Here is a 16,476-nt window from a genome sequence, read left to right on the forward strand (position 1 = left end):
AAGAGAATGGTGGTGACGGTGCATCAAACGGTGGCCGGACGGCGGAGAACCGGCCGGTCAAAGGGGCAGCAACGGGATGGAGAGAAAAAGGGGCTGCTGCGTACGCGGGAGAGGAGGAAGAAGAAAGAAGAAGAAAAAAAAGAAAAAGAAAGAAAAAGAAGGAAAAGGAAAAAGAAAAAGGAAAAAGAGAAAAGAAAAGAAAAGATGAGAGAAAAGAAATGAGGTCCAGTCCTCACTCCGGAAACCAAAACTGATCCGCCGAAAACGATTTTAAAAACCGTAAAACGACTAAATAAAATAAACACATTAAATAAATTAAAAACCAATTTAAAACACATTAATTCAAAATAAATAAACTAATATATTAATTAAATTAAAAACAACCCTTCAGTGAAAATACACGTAAAAGCAGGTCATCACACTTACTCAAATTAACCCGATTATAATTTGGTGAGTACTCATTTATAAAAATTTGGGTATCCGGTTACTCAAGTTTTAATCAAATATTCGAATTTGTCAAAAATTTGTTTTAAAGAAGAATGCTACGTTCACAAAATAATACCATTTTATCTGTAAGGTAACTTTTTTAAATGTAAAATCCAATTACAGATATCGGGTATTAATTTAGAACTGGCATTATATAACTGTACCTGCCTCTGAATAAGGGTAGTACAAAATCTGAGTACCCGCCCAAGTAAAATTCGGGTGGGTCCTGCTCGGATGAACTCGATTTTCTAGGTTCAAGATTGGACTGCACAAAACCAACCCGGATGCACATGCTTAATTTAACCCGACTGGATTAACATATGGATTTTTCGCCCATTTTCGTGTGAGCCAGAATTTGGGCCACCATGTGCAGAAGCAGAGTCAATTTTCAAAGTCAGACCCGGCCCACAAGACTAGTCTTAATGCGCGGTCTCCGACAAAGGAATAGGGATCAAAGTTGGGAAAAAACCTGGCAACTCTCCATGTCGCGTGGAAAGCAATATGACACAGGAGAACGCATTGCCGGCACAGTACATATGCCCAGCCGCCTAGGTAGACTCCCTTGGGCCCTGCTTTTGGCGTACTTTCTTGCGCGCCTTCTCTTCCCTCTCCCAAACAGCACGACCTATCGCCATCTTGTTTCGCGCAATTGCTACGTTCCCTGCCTATTTCTCTGTAATCTCTTTTTACGGAATGACATCGTAGCATATCAAAATCACGACTTTGCGTGGTGGAAGAGGCGAGACTGACTGTAAAAGTTGGCATTTTTCGCTTTCGTTTTCTTATCTGTTATTTTCATCTTTGTCTGGGTTTCTTTCGTTATTTTTTATATTAAATTTGTTTTGATGACGGGAAATTATCAGTTATCGGCGACTTCCTAGTGGAACAGAGGAAGAAATTTGTTCAATGGCGCTTCGTTTCGAGGTAATGTCTTTATTTGCGGGTGTCACAGTACGTATGTTTGTTAGTTTTACGTTCAATTCGGTTTACTCCGTTCACATTTTGAGTTCCAAATACATATTAAGATCCACATTTTTTATAAAACAGAGAAGAATGCTTCATTTAAGCAGACAAGAGAGAGGAGATAAGGTTGCTGATAGCCATTTTAGCATCGCATAATTAAAATTTACTTGGAGTTTTTAGTTTTCCATTGTAGAAGTACCGGCCATATTTTTTATTCATGAGAAAATTGAGAGAAAGGAAAAGAGCAAGTCTGCAAATGGCCAAGGAAGGATTTTATGTAGGCAAGATTTGACGTTAATGGGAAGTTACTGTGGATTGCAATCAACTAATGCCTTTTCTGTTTACATCTCGCTTCTCCGGATGTTTGAAGCAGCGGCTGTTTGATTATTATTGTCAGTAGACGGGTAAAAAGGAGGAACCTAGACAATGAATGGCAAAATCGTTATGGAAAAGAGCAACTTTGTAATCTGCATTTTGTTATCTAAAGGTTGTTTCTTTTTGTTGTGTGGTGTCATTAGCTTTTTACTGGGACAGTGGTTTCTGTTGACATTGTACGCAATATGAATTGTCACGAAACTGACTCTTGCCCATTGTAATTTGTAAACTTTGTTTATGGTTGTTTCTATTTGTGTTGTAGATTGTTATATGCTAATTTGTCTGGTCAGCTCTTTCTGTTCTATGCCTTCAGATTCTTGGGAGATTCAATCGTGCTCGTGCGGCCCAACTAACACTCCCGCACTTTGTGTGCCAGACACCCCTGTTTATGCCTGTTGGTACGCAAGGTTAGAGTTATACAATCTTATGCCTGTGGGTAGGCATTTCAATTGATTGTTTTTTGGTACATCAGTCAAAAGCAAATACTCATACGTGCATATGTTGACATATCCATGAATGTGAGCAGAGATGGTTGTTAACTTCTGTTCTATATAAGATTCTATAACATTACTAGGGTTTTTCTATTTACAGGGACGATCAAAGGGTTGGCTACCAGCCAGCTTGAGGAGATTGGTTGCCAAATAATACTGGGAAATACGTATCATTTGGCGCTTCGTCCTACTTCTGAGCTTATTGATGAATTGGGGGGTCTTCACAAATTTATGAACTGGCCCAGAGCATTGCTTACAGATTCTGGTGGCTTTCAAATGGTTGTCCTTAAAGATACAGTATCTTATTATGAATCTAAATTGATTCTATTTTTCTCTGTCATCCCAATGAAAAAACCAATAAAAAGTTTTCCTCTGTTGTTGATAGTGATTGTATACTACAAATGGTCATCTGTGTATGTAGTTTCAATTGTCGCTCTTAATATTTGTGAAAGCTGTTTGTGGCACATAGTTTCAGTAGTCTACCTGTCATGTCTTCTCACCCTTTTATGTTGTTAAATACTGTTACACATCAATTATCATTAAGAAGACTGGCAAATGCTGCATTGCCATATGAATTGATTAAAGTTGACATATGAAAAAGGATTACAATAAGAAAATGTTGCCTAAGGCAGTGAGACAGGCATGGTGATTTGTAGAAAAGGACATGATCCTATTAAACACTGAAAATGTCTTCTAATGGATTGTTCCTTTGGGCAGGGGCAATAAATTTTATTGGGTTAAATGCCCATGAATTTCTTATTTTAGTTGTAAACCCTAGTTAGGTATGACTCATTTATACATCCTGTGTACTTGGCTATGCCTGTTATTTTATGAACAAAACTTCTTGATTACCTATGAAAAAACAAAAAGAATGTCTTCTAATGGCAGCCCCAAGTAGTTATTTTCAGAAAGCAAGGAATCTTTGATCTTACCATTAGCCTTAACTACAACATGGGAATTGTGTCTGAAATTAAGTCAAAACAGCATTTTAGAGTGCAAATGTTAGATAATGTATCGGTGACATATGATTAAGCCCTGATAATTTCTTCTGAGGGGCTTCTGCTGTTTTATCTATTGTAAATGCACCTGGGAAAAAATTGGATTCTGAATACACATTCCGAGGTGAACAAAGGCTATTGTTGCCTCACCTGTTCATAATTCATTTGTAATTGAGTCTTTAACCATAATTGCCCTTTTTCTCGACTTTACTAAAACATACCTGAATTAGAGAAACTGTTTCATATCTGTCATTAAGCCAATACCTTGACAGCACTGTAGCAGCAACTAAAAGCACAACCTGAATCCTTTGTATTATGAATTTCATTGACTTCATGAATGTATAAGATGGGTTAAATATCCGATGCGAAGTGATGCATCCATTTTTTTCTAATTTTAGTTTTAGTTCCAAAAGCTTTAATCCTTTGGCATGTACTTTGTTCTTTTTACTGGATTGCTAGTAAAATTACTGGCTAGAATACCAGATGATGCTAATGAAAACTGGTTGTCATCGTTAAGGTTATTTATTCATTGTGACTATAATTTAGGCATTTGAGGTACATTTATTCTCTCTGTCTTGGCTAGGGTGTGTAATTTGCTTGTCTATTTAGAGAATTTGAGGTCCTTTCAGTTAATGAATACAATGGATTTACTTTTCTTATTTATTTCCTTTTTAGTTTTATCATTAATGGAATTTTGATTTTTTTAATCTTTTCTCAGTTTTGGAGTGTCATTTTGATATTGTTACTCGAATGTAAATGTGATAAATTTATGTAATTTAGTTTGTTACTCCTTGTTGGTCACATTCTTTATCAGCAACTCCAGCCTAATAATGTCTGCAGTTAAAGTTCATAATTTATTTTGCTGATGTTTTTCAGGTGTCGTTGTTGCATTTAGCTGATATCACTGAAAAGGGAGTTACATTTCAGGTATCTTTTTTTTAAAAACTTTTTTTTTTTTTTCGTTTTAATTTATGATGTTGGCGAAGTTTGCTATGTGTTATTTTTTTTTGAAGGCAATGGTTTACTAGATGAGAGTTTATTTTGAAGTGAAAATTCATTCTAAGGACCTGAAGAACCATCATGTCTTTCTCTTGAATTTATGTGTGAAATCTGTTATGATTAACATCAAGAAGTAACATAATACATGGGTGTAACCACATAATTAAGATGAATTGTTTCAGGATTTAAGAAAGCTGTTGAATATATCCACTTTTTTTTTTCTTTCTTTTACATGTCTTATGTTTTATTATTAAATGCACAAGTCTAATATTGTGTCATCAGTATATGTTCTTTCTTTTTTTCAAATATGCACGATTTTACTTTTTCTTATACCTGTCTTGTGTTTTATTACTAATGCACGTCTAATCTTGTGTCAGCAGTATATGTTCTTTCTTTCAAATTTGCCACCCCTTATTGTGTTGAATGCTCTGTAGAATATTTATTTCCCCTTGGTTTTAGTGACTAGTTCTCTGTTAAACTTTGTTAATTCGCTGTAAAATTCTTATTTAGGTTTCTTGCTTTTACCTATTTATGCTCTTTTGTAATGAAGAAGTGGATTGTACTACTGTTTTGATGTTGCTTGTAACTGAGGCTTCATTTTCTTACTTCAGTCACCAGTTGATGGAAAGCCCATGCTCCTAACACCTGAGGAATCAATCCAAATTCAAGTAGGTACATTCTGATTGTTTGTTGTTAACCTGTGGGCATTGATTTTATTTTGTAGAAGTCCAGAGTTTCTTGTTGAGTCTTTGATCATATGGAATCTGTGACCATGCTTTTTTTTAATGTCATCAAGAACGAAACAGAATTTATGGGCTTTCGATGCTATAGCTCACATAGTTGATTGCCTTTTTTCTTTTGCTGCTGCAACCCTGAGATTTGATTCTCTAGCTATTGGGGATGCTCCTTCTCTGGAGGTCCCCTCCATGGCAACTCTGGTACTTTGTTTATTGGCTTTGTCGATAACATTTTCCAGTAATGGTTTTTTCAATCTTTAATCTCTTTGCAAGGATATTGAATCTTACCTATAAAAGGTATTGAATCTCTCTCTCTCTCTCTCTCTCTCTCTCTCACACACACACACACACACACACACACAAGATTTTCTTCTCTGATACTTATAAAAAACAAATGAAGTTTTTCTTCTCTGAAGAGAAGTTAGCAGAGAAATTTCGACCGGAGTGGATTATTTGTATGGAAATTTAATGAATTACCACAATTGCTAACCTAATCAATATATGAAGAACTGCTACTTTATGTTTTTAATGTACTAATAATGGCCATAAGAATTACTTATTAAAAAAATAATGACCATAATAATTGATGAATATCTAACTGTAACCGAATATGGTGAAGGAGTTCGGCGGGGGGTTCTAGTCATTCCGGAAGGGTATGAAGGCTTGGGTTAAATTTGTTGTCGAGTTGCGTAGATTCACTGCTCTATTTCCTCGCAATCATGGAGATGGGTCATTGGGGAAAAGCTAAAATAATTTATCTGCTCACGAGAACAACAATATGGAGCTGAAGCAAAAAGACCCAAGTGCAACCATGGTGGTGAGGCAATCATATGCAGAAGCTCTGAATATGGGTCATGCTTCAGTGGCTTTGTTTGATAATAGGGGTAAGAAGGGAAGTAGCAAAAGGGTCTGCAGCCTCTACAAATTGCGCATGGACATATTCCAAGTCAGAAAGGCTGACTCCTCTGAAAGCTTAAGAACCGTTTCTTACAAAATAAGGGATGAATTTGGTCTTCCCAATGGCATGCACTGTACATTGAAAGAGATGCAAAACCAGCTTACCGAGTTGAAGGCAGCAGTTGCTATGTTATTAACAAAATTGGATGGGTTAGGCGTGTTAAGAGGTGGTAAGGGGGCTGCAAGGCCCAATCAGGGGAAGTCAAATCACAAGTCATTTACACAAAAGAGTGGGCTTGGCATGTTAAGAGATGGGCCGAATCTTATAAAAAAGAAAGTTGGGTTTGGCCCAATTTTGATATCCAGACCCAGGAGAGTGCGGTGGGGCAAAAAAAGAAAGTTGGTAAGGGGGCTGCTAGGCCCAATTTTGTTAAGAGGTGGTAAGGGGGCTGCAAGGCCCAATCAGGGGGAGTCAAATCACAAGTCATTTACACAAAAGAGTGGGCTTGGCATGTTAAGAGATGGGCCGAATCTTATAAAAAAGATCGTTGGGTTTGGCTCAATTTTGATATCCAAACCCAGGAGAGTGCGGTGGGGCAAAAGGAGAAGTGGGTCATCTATATTCAAAGTGGGTTCTACATCAGGTATTGTCTTCGAGACGGCCTAAAGCGCCTCCCCCCTCCCCCACCAAGGGTGTCACAGAAATGTTCACCAACAAGTGGAGCACCCTTTTGTCAATGTTCTCTTCACCAAAACGACGGCACCCATGATGGAACTTGGGGTATTGACGAGTCTTGCAGGAGTTTATGGGTTTTCCACTAACCCAAAACTTCAAATGGCGCACGTGGCTCCACTACCTGTGACGGAGGGAACCAATTCCTCGATACCTCTTCAGGCACCTTGTGGGTTGACATCATCAATGGCGCTGTGGAGGAGATGTGAGATTGAGGGACTGGTGTGGAGGAAAAGATGGGGTTGTCATTGGTACCTTGCGAGGAGGAATATTTAGGGCCTAACCTACAGTTTGGAGTTGAGTCTGTGGAAGATGTCCCCCTGATCTCTCTTCCGCTGATTAACAATATAGCCAATTCATCATCGGATTGGGTTTTGTAAAAGGTAAATGAGACACAATAGTTTGTGAGGATTACATGTGGAGGATTTGAGGATTTATTCACAACACTACTCACAGCAATAGAGGCAAGTCACATACTAGGAACAAAATCAAGATCTAAGAATAGCAGAGTTGAAGAGTCTTACTTGGGCAATCAACTATGACACTAAGGGAGGTAGTATAAGTCGAGGGAGGATCAGAGGGAAGACAGAACCAATTGTATAGTTCTAGTCTCCTTCGGAGTTTACAAGTATTGAGGAGAATGTTGGGGAATTTACAGCGGCTTGGTGTATGGGCAAAAGTTGGTTAGGTGGGATAGGCATTGGTGCACTGGTGATGGTTTGGTGAGAGCTCGCAGTAGGCACATCTTTGGGCTTGGGCTTTGTTAGGTTCTTTTTTTCTAGATGGGCTTTATGCTCCTTTTTTCCTTGTATCTTTTTCTGCACCCCAACTAGGTGTTTCTCTTGTATACATCCAATGTACTTTGCTACACCTATTGTATTAATAAATTTTTACTTATGAAAGAAAAATATATACTTTTCTTCGTTCTTTTCATTTTTGGCCCTAGGGGGAGGGGATTGAAGCCTGTACCTATTGGAATATTTTAATTATTTGCAGAAAAAGGAATCTTTTGATGATTTGAATATACTATTCTTTTCTTAAGATTTTTCGTAGTGGATGTAATCTCCCCCAAAACTCACCTGTGAACTATGTACGATGTCAAAATTTAAAATGTAAACAGAAGTACAAAATCCAACAGTCAATATTTTTGGTTTGTGCTTGCATGTCTTTATACGCAGGACATTTTTGACAAGAAAATTTGTTTAATAACCACTGCATAAACACAATATATGTTTTTTCCTCTTTATTATTTTTTTTTGATAAGTAATAGAAAGCTTTATTAATAGAAAGATGGGCATAGCCCAGGTACACTGGAGGTATACATGAGCATACACCTATTTAAGATCTAGAGATAGAAACAAGAAAATCATGGAAGCTTAGGCCATTAAAATCTAAAGCCATGGCCCACATAAATAAAGTCTTCCATAAGAAACTCCGAAACTCTTCCGATGAACGTTCATTGTCGTCATCTCCTTTTAGTAGGCTACTCTTAGCTTTTATTAATTTGCTAAAATAAAAGGCTGTGTATCTTCTTTTTGTAGGCCATTGTTAGCTTTTATTATTCCCAGTGTCTATGTCATTGATTATGTTAACAGTCAAAAATACAAGATTCATCTCAAAGCATGACCTCAAACTCCAAAGGCTTGAGTGCTAAAGCATTGGTTTTGTTCTTTGAGTAGTTCATTCTTGAATGCTTCATGTATCCTTATTTCTCCCCATCAAATTATGCAGAACAGAATTGGAGCAGATATTATTATGGCTCTTGATGATGTTGTGAAAACAACCATTACTGGCCCACGTATAGAGGAAGCCATGTATCGCACTCTTAGATGGATTGACAGGTGCATAGCAGGTAAGCCCATTACTCCCCAGTGGCATCGTGCTTTACTGCACAAATGAATGAAAGCAACAACCAAAAGGGTTGTAAATCTATACCTCATCAACCTTAGTTTTTTAATGTAGCAGTGTTCTCGGTCCTTCTAGAACTGGCTAGCCTTGTAAACCTAGAAGATCTTACCTAAGGTTCATTGCAACGTGCTATGCTTGCTTTGCTATTTAATTGATTGGAAGCTTTACCCTTTAGGTAGGATACAATAGCTAGGTTAGTGAGCTTTGTAATAGTCATACTAGATTGATAGAACATGTAGCACTTATGCATCAGTAATAAAGATAGTGTGATATGCTGGCATTTTCCTCTTTTCCCGGATCCCCTGGCCTTTCACGGATTTTCCAAGAATGTTTTTTGCTTGCATCTAGCATTTATATAGAAGCACTGGTTTTCGTTGAATATATTTCTGGTTAAATTAGGAAAAATCTAAAATCAGAATGTAGCGCAAAAGTGGCTTTTACACCCTCCAATTACACACCACCACACCATGATTCTACCAGTTCTACAATAAACTAAAACCACAGCGAATTAAATCTTTTTGAAAGGAAAATTCTAAAACCCTAAAATATGAACCCTAAACTTTTTAAAAACTCTAATGCTAATTATTTTTAAGAGCTTTTTTATTCACTATTTTGACTGTCACTCGGGTGGCAGCCACCACCCCGAGAGGTCCCCAGGAGTTCGCCAGAATCTGGTGACAGGAGTTTGCCAGATTCTTGTTGGCCAGCAACCACCATTAGTTTTTTTAAAACAAAAAATTGTGAGTTTTGATTGTGTGTGGGTGAGTATATTTTGTCAATTACGTTTTCATTGACCCAACGTTTGATTTTTCTGATTCAATATTATTCTTGCTGCATCGGTTCCTGTAAGCAGCTCACAGTAGACCACATGAGCAGAATTTGTTTGGTATCGTACAAGGTGGATTGGACCCCGTGCTAAGGTGAATCCCAAATCAATGTCCAATCTTTTTTCATCATCTTTTTTTTTTTCCTTGGCTGTGCCATGTATCCTTAATCTCTCTCTGTTCTGTTTCTTTACCATTTTTTTAATGTCATAATTTTCTAATCAGGGATATATGTGTTAGAGGCTTGGTTGATCGGAATTTACCTGGGTAAGTGTATGTTATTTATAGTTAGTGGCTGATTCTTCTATGTTTAAGCTCAGCAGTACTTTTAGCTCATCATTGTTTTCATGGTAACTCATTAAGTATTCAAGGGTGGTTTGGAACCATGGCTATTTCTTTCAACATTATTTTTTTGATAAGTAAATCGAAGTGTATTAATAAAGGAATAGGCAAAGCCATGTGTTACAAAGAAAGCCCTAAACTACGTAGGGACAATAGATACAAGGAAGTCATGAAAGGCTTGACCATTAAAATTAACGGCAATGGTCCAAGTACAAAGAGTTCTAAAAAAGAAAGCTTTTAGTTCCTTCGTCAATCTCTCTTTGTCCTCAAAAGTTCGTTCATTACGCTTTTGCCATACGCACCACATGATACAAATAGGAATCATCTACCAAACAACCTTGATCTGTTGATTGCCTCTTAAATTTGTCCAGCTAGCTAGTGCCGCCACAACTGTCTCAAGCATAACCCAACCCAAATCTAGTCTATTAAATACCTCGTTCCATAACCCACGAGCTACATCACAGTGTAGTAAAAGATGGTCTACCGATTCCCCCCTATTCTTGCACATATAACACCAATTTGCGATGATCACCCTTCATCTTCTCAAATTATCTGTTGTGAGGATCTTACCCAAAGAGGCGGTCCACACAAAAAATGCAGCTTTGAGAGGCGCCTTATGTTTTTTCCACGGGAACTGAATAGGAGGTTCTTGTGATAGAGACTTATAGAACGAGCGAACCGAGAACATACCTTTACTTGTAGGTAACCACCACAATAAGTCAGCCTGCTGATTGTTATTTTGGAGGGAATACAAAAGGCTGAAAAGAGCTTCAATACTATCCATTTCCCAATCATTTGCCGCCTGGCTAAAATTGATGTTCCACTGAATTTGTCCCCTGCTATTTTCCTAGCATCCACCACTGAAATATCTTTTGCATTAGCAATCCTGAAGAGAGAAGGAAATAGATCCCTTAAAGCACCATTACCACATCAAGTGTCATGCCAGAATTAAAATCTGGCTCCATGACCTAGGCATAGTCTTGAATGGCGAGAGAAAACCCCCCATCCTTTTCTTATGTGTTTCCACAAACACTCCATAAGCCCCTTTCACTTCATTGGAACACCATCCTCCCCATAAACCACCGTATTTACTCTCAATCACCATCTTCCATAGGGCTTCTGGTTCTTTATGTTATCTCCACAACCATTTTCCAAGTAACGCCCGATTAAAAAATCTCAGGTTTCTAATGCCCAAACCTCCATTAGATATGGGACCACATACCTTCTCCCACCTGACTAGGTGGAATTTAAATTCTTCGCCTATTCCACCCCACAAAAAATCTCGTCGTAATTTCTCAATGCGAAGCGCTACATTTGCTGGAATAGGAAACAAGGACAATCAACATTATTTTAAAATATTTGGACTGTATTTTAAAGTTTTGAAGAAAGCATTTTAGAGCTCTCTTTTGCTAATTTTTCTAAACTTTAAAATAAAGTATTTGAATCTCTCTTGATATATCTTATGCTACCTCTACATAAATAATTTCACAGTTTGCACCTTTAACAATATTAGTTCAATGCTTGCGGTTGTCTTTAAAGCTTGACAAAGTTTAGTTTGAAGCAAAATTGGATTTGTGACAAAGCTTTCCCTGTTTTTTTGGCTCTTTTCTAGTTTTTCCTCTCCTTCTCTGATTTTTTATTCTTTGTACAGTTGCAACTTATCAGTGTTCACTATCTTTCTGCTTGTCATCAGCTTTCTTTCAACCATTTTAGATATTCTCTTTACATGCTAATATAAGCACATACGCTTCATTCACAAGTGATCACTGTTCTTTAACTTATTGTTGTCGTGGTTCACTGATCAAGGAATTATATTAACTGAGTTTACTCTTGTGACAGCTATGCTATTGGTGGCCTTGCAGGAGGTGAAAGTAAAGATTCATTTTGGCGTGTTGTTGCTCAGTGCACTGCTGCATTACCTGAGGATAAACCACGATACGTTATGGTGCAAATTTCTTTCTTGAAATCAGCCTACGTTCTCCAGACATCTCGATTTCTTGTGAACTGAGTGGTTCTTTTCATATTTTTAATGTCATAATATCTGTCATATCTTTCAGGGTGTTGGTTATCCACTGGATATTGTAGTTTGCAGTGCTTTAGGGGCTGACATGTATGACTGTGTTTATCCTACTCGTACTGCTCGCTTTGGCACAGCTCTTGTACCTGAGGTGATAGCTTCGTCAACTACATAAATTGTACTTTTGCAACATTCCAGATATTTAAATTTTTTAATCCTCTATTGATCTCCAAGATTCTCTCTGTACTATTAATTTATATATGAATGGTATATATATAGCTGGTACCAAACCCATATGTGCAGGGTATTCACAACTGTACCATGATCCTTCTTTAACATTAATATATCTCCTTTCTAACCCCATAGCCGGCACTTCCTTTCTAAACCTTTATTTGGTCTAATACCTATAAAATGAAATTAATATATCTCTGTACATAGTTGCCAATCAACTCCAGCTATCTATGAACTATTAGTGCTTATAATCTTGTAATTTAATATCGTTTATGTCCTGTGTTTCTGAAAATAATGCAGGGAGTGCTGAAGCTAAAACACAAGGCAATGGCTGATGATACTCGCCCCATTGATCCTACTTGTGCTTGTATGGTGTGCTCATAACTGAAACTTGTTGGTTTTAATTAGGAATGCATATATTATAGTTATGATACATGTCTGCTTTATTCTATTTCTTTCACCATAGGTCTGCAAGAACTATTCTAGGGCCTACATTCATTGTCTTGTTACAAAAGATGCCATGGGATCTCAGCTTTTGTCATATCACAATCTGTACTACATGATGAAGGTAAAAATATAAAGTTTTCGTATAATTTTTATTTCTTTTTTTTTATTATTTTTTTTTATTTTTTATAATTGCAATTGACTTTCTTAAAAAAATGCAGCTTAGCCGAGATCTACACACATCCATAGTTGAGGAAAGGTTTCCAGAGTACGTTTTTTCTCTTGCTTCTCACTTTCCCTTTTCCTTCTACATTCTTTCTGAATTAACCCTTGTTTAGTGGATAAATTTATGCTGATTTGTACGTTTTGCAGTTAAAATTCCTCTCATGTATCTCTTTGGTATTGACTAATTTGATGTTCTTAATCTTATTGTAGGTTTGTATGCACGTTTTTGCTGAAAATGGTATATTTCTTGGCTTCCTGCATTCAGATTGGACCTTTGTCTAATCTCTAGTAAATATCGAAAAATAAATCCTTTAATAATTCGCCATTCGCAAAACACACACACACACACTCATTGTTGGGGTTACTCCCATCCTTTTTACTTGATACTCTGTTGAGTTGATTGTCAGACTTCTATTGTCTTTAGCTGTAATCACAAGTGTAGGTCTTATTTCCTTTTTCTCTTTCAAATTTTGCCTTTTCTTTGGTAATAGGAATTGGAATCTTATTTAAGTTTCTCTAGTTTGCCTAATGTTTGGAAGTCCTATTCTGAACCATCAAGACTTCAGTGCCAGTGCCATAGACAATTCTGTGGCACAAGCGCATATGCCTTTTCTTCCCTTTTCTTTTAAGAAGCTGATGGTACAGTACAGTTTCACTCTGGATGTATGGCTTCTCTCTAATTCTGATTTCTTGGTGCTCAACAAAAGTTGAAATCACTCTCTCTTCTTATTTATACTTTATGGATATGTACCTTTCTTTAATCATCTAGAAAATTACATAAAATTGCTATTGTTGTTTGTCAGACTGTATTTTTTCTTGAAGCCTTTTACTATTACTTGGTATTGATTTACCTGCTTATTGTCATATCATTGTATAACTATTTATCTAATTGTTGAATTGGCCATCTGATGAAACATTTAGGACATTACTCTTGAACCTTCTCATCTCTTTATTGCCTTGTAGTTTCCTGAAGGTAACGTCCCTGAATGGGTATGCAATGCCATGGAGGTTGCTGGAATTGATATCTCTTCCTGCTGTGCTCCCTTTTCATCATCTCAAGATTTAGAGTCATAAAAGATACCCAAAAGGAGGCAGGCTTATATTGAGTTCGACTTGAAAGAAGTTCAAGTGAAATCTAACTTATAGATTATAACACAGGTGCAGCATAAATTTTGTCGCCCATTTTGTGCTGCTTCACACGGATTTATGCCCCAAAGATAACATTTTTGTAGTGCATTGTTGAATTTATTTGGTACTCACACCTTGAGATTAATTTTTGTCACTTTCATTTCAACTTTGAGGCCTTAAAGGGGTAAAAAATTTTGTTTAATGGAGGCTAATTTTGTTGCTTGCTTCTTTCCTCATCGGGGCAGCCATGAAATACTCGAGTAATCAGGTACGTTGTTAGATGTATATGGTGTGGCATTAAATGATTATAATGTTTAAAAATCTGGTGTGATTGAGAATTGTAAGAATAAAATTTCAAACGAGTTTGTGGGAAGTTAGAGATAGCAAGGAATTGGTTACATTCCTGCAGATGAGATAATGTCACTGAAAAAGCACCATGGTATTATCTGTAGGCATGCTGCATTGAGATCTGATTCAAAGGCCTGTAGGTATAGGTTGAAATCCACAGTGGCACTGGACATTTCAACAGAATAGATGCCTTTGCTAGCCTTAGGGAGGGAGAAAAAATTAGCATCAATGCCTTTGTTGTCTTTTGAAAAAAATAGTATCAATACCATTTATGCATACACATTGGTATGCCATAAGATATGTTCTGGAAACCCACGTGTCCAACAAAAGCGAGAAGGACAAAGTCTGTGTCCATGTCTTGTGGCTTTTTAAGAGTATGAATTCCACAATAACAAAGCCACTTTGCACTTTGAAAAGTCTATAAGAGATAAGACTTTTGGGCAGTGTTGATCAGTGTTTTTCACAATATCTAGACTAGAGCACTTTTCCACCCAATCTTCCCATCTCTTCCTTTGGACTGTTTAAGCCACTTAGGGGTTGGATGAGTTTGTCCCCACCCACAGGTCAATGCAACGTAGCTCTGCCCCCATTCCATCTACCTGTCATTTCCCCAATATTTTCTTATTTATTGTTTTAATAATTTGTTGTATCAACATATTGGCAAATGTGACGCAATTCTTATCTGAAATCTTGTTATCGCCAATCATATTTATCGATATTACATATGATTTACCAGAGAACAAGTTCATATATCACTATCTAGTTAAGATTTTATCACGAGGGTGCGGTGCACGGGACTGGAGTTTACTCTGCAAGAGTGGGTCCAAAGGGCCTTGGAGAGGTTTCCTGACATAAAAATAAAAAAAAGAAATAATGAAAGTTAAGCCCTGGCTTAGCCACCACTCGAGATTAGAGAGCAACTTGATCTATATCAATCCCCTCTGCTTGAAGAGAACTCAAGATTGGGTTAAAGACTGGAAAAAGCTACCTCATGGAGAGAATGATACTTCAACCCTCTATGTGTTTCATTAATTAGGAAAACTTAATGATTAACTCTTCAGAAGTTAACTTTACAGAAGTTTATCACTTAATTAAAAAAATTATTCAATGAAATTGTAAAAATAAAAAAATGCACTTGAGATCAATTGCAACTTCTCATAAACTTAGAGCATATATTTTAAGGGAAAATGATGTACATACAACCATTTTCACAATTTTTTACGCAACAAAATGTTATAAATGAGGTACATTTCTTGTAAAATGCCTTATAAAAATAATATCGTTTTATAAAAATACTCTCAATTTAAAACCATTTCCAAGAGTGTCTTAAGCATGTCCCACAATTTTTGTAGTTCTCACACTGATTATTATATAATGATTTTTAATAGAGCTTCGTGATTTAACTTTTCTCTTTTCCTTTCATTTTATTTAGAGTGGCTCTACAGTCACACATGATGGATCCAGACTAAGATACCGCCTATATTTTTTTACTTTTTTTCATGTATTTTTTAAATTATTTTAAATATATATTTTTTTAAAAATTCATATTATTAAAAAATAATTTCTTAATTATTAAGTAAAATAAAAATAAAAAATAAATTTTTTTTACACTATCGAAATCCCTAATCGAGATATCAGGTGTGGCTTTAGCAGAATTCTATTCTGTATTTTCCAAAAAAACATTTTCCTCAAATGTGATTTTACCTTTTCACAACCATGTTTCAATCATACTTTTAGCTTTTCACAACCATGTATGGGTATTATGACCATTGACCATGTTTTCCGCATTCTCCATGTTTTAAACTGATGACGGTGTTACATATTAAAATACTTTTTAAGACTCTTATTACAATTTTAAACAGATGCTAAGTCTTAAGTTTGAATTCAAATATGCATTTACTTTAAATTATTAATATTAGGCACCCAAGGATTCACTGAATGATAAGAAAGCCATCTCAATTACTCCCTTCCATCATTATTGTAAATAATAAAAAAAAAAAAGGTAAAATTGATCCAAAACTTATAGGCCTGATTTGGATAAAGATATGTTTCTATTCTATCTCCTTTCATCTCATCTAAATATTCAAATACTTTAAATATAAATATTTTTTTATTTCAAATATTCAACTTTTTCATTTAATTATTATATAATTATTACAACTTTTCTAAACTTTTAAACAAAACGTAAAAAGCAATTTAATTTTTTTTAAATCTTCAAAAATAAGTATTAAGAAATTATATTCTAACAGTCTTTTAATTTTATAATATTTTTATTCAAATTTTTTATCTCTTATTTCTCAAAATCTTATAAAATATTTTAATTTTAATTA

General features: G+C 36.1%; 1 protein-coding gene across 6 annotated transcripts; it reads left to right on the top strand.

Moving 5' to 3' along the window:
• The first annotated feature begins 925 nt into the window (after positions 1 to 925).
• Positions 926 to 14,000, top strand: LOC122296188 (queuine tRNA-ribosyltransferase catalytic subunit 1-like). 6 transcript variants are annotated; one of them, XM_043105668.1, is made up of 16 exons: positions 927 to 1,243; positions 1,339 to 1,410; positions 2,138 to 2,231; positions 2,416 to 2,594; positions 4,190 to 4,240; positions 4,924 to 4,980; positions 8,411 to 8,531; positions 9,441 to 9,507; positions 9,637 to 9,678; positions 11,593 to 11,698; positions 11,811 to 11,921; positions 12,302 to 12,373; positions 12,468 to 12,569; positions 12,667 to 12,713; positions 12,881 to 12,908; positions 13,634 to 14,000. In XM_043105668.1, the coding sequence occupies exons 2-16, from the start codon at positions 1,393 to 1,395 to the stop codon at positions 13,742 to 13,744; spliced, it is 1,206 nt and encodes a 401-aa protein (XP_042961602.1). In that variant the 5' UTR covers positions 927 to 1,243; positions 1,339 to 1,392; the 3' UTR covers positions 13,745 to 14,000. The 6 variants fall into 6 exon arrangements, with proteins under 6 accessions (XP_042961605.1, XP_042961602.1, XP_042961607.1 ...); XM_043105673.1 differs by having other exon boundaries at positions 1,350 to 1,410; positions 2,115 to 2,231; XM_043105667.1 differs by having other exon boundaries at positions 1,350 to 1,410.
• Positions 14,001 to 16,476: the final 2,476 nt, after the last annotated feature.

This window comes from Carya illinoinensis, chromosome 15 (assembly GCF_018687715.1).
Source record: "Carya illinoinensis cultivar Pawnee chromosome 15, C.illinoinensisPawnee_v1, whole genome shotgun sequence".
NCBI lineage: Eukaryota > Viridiplantae > Streptophyta > Magnoliopsida > Fagales > Juglandaceae > Carya > Carya illinoinensis.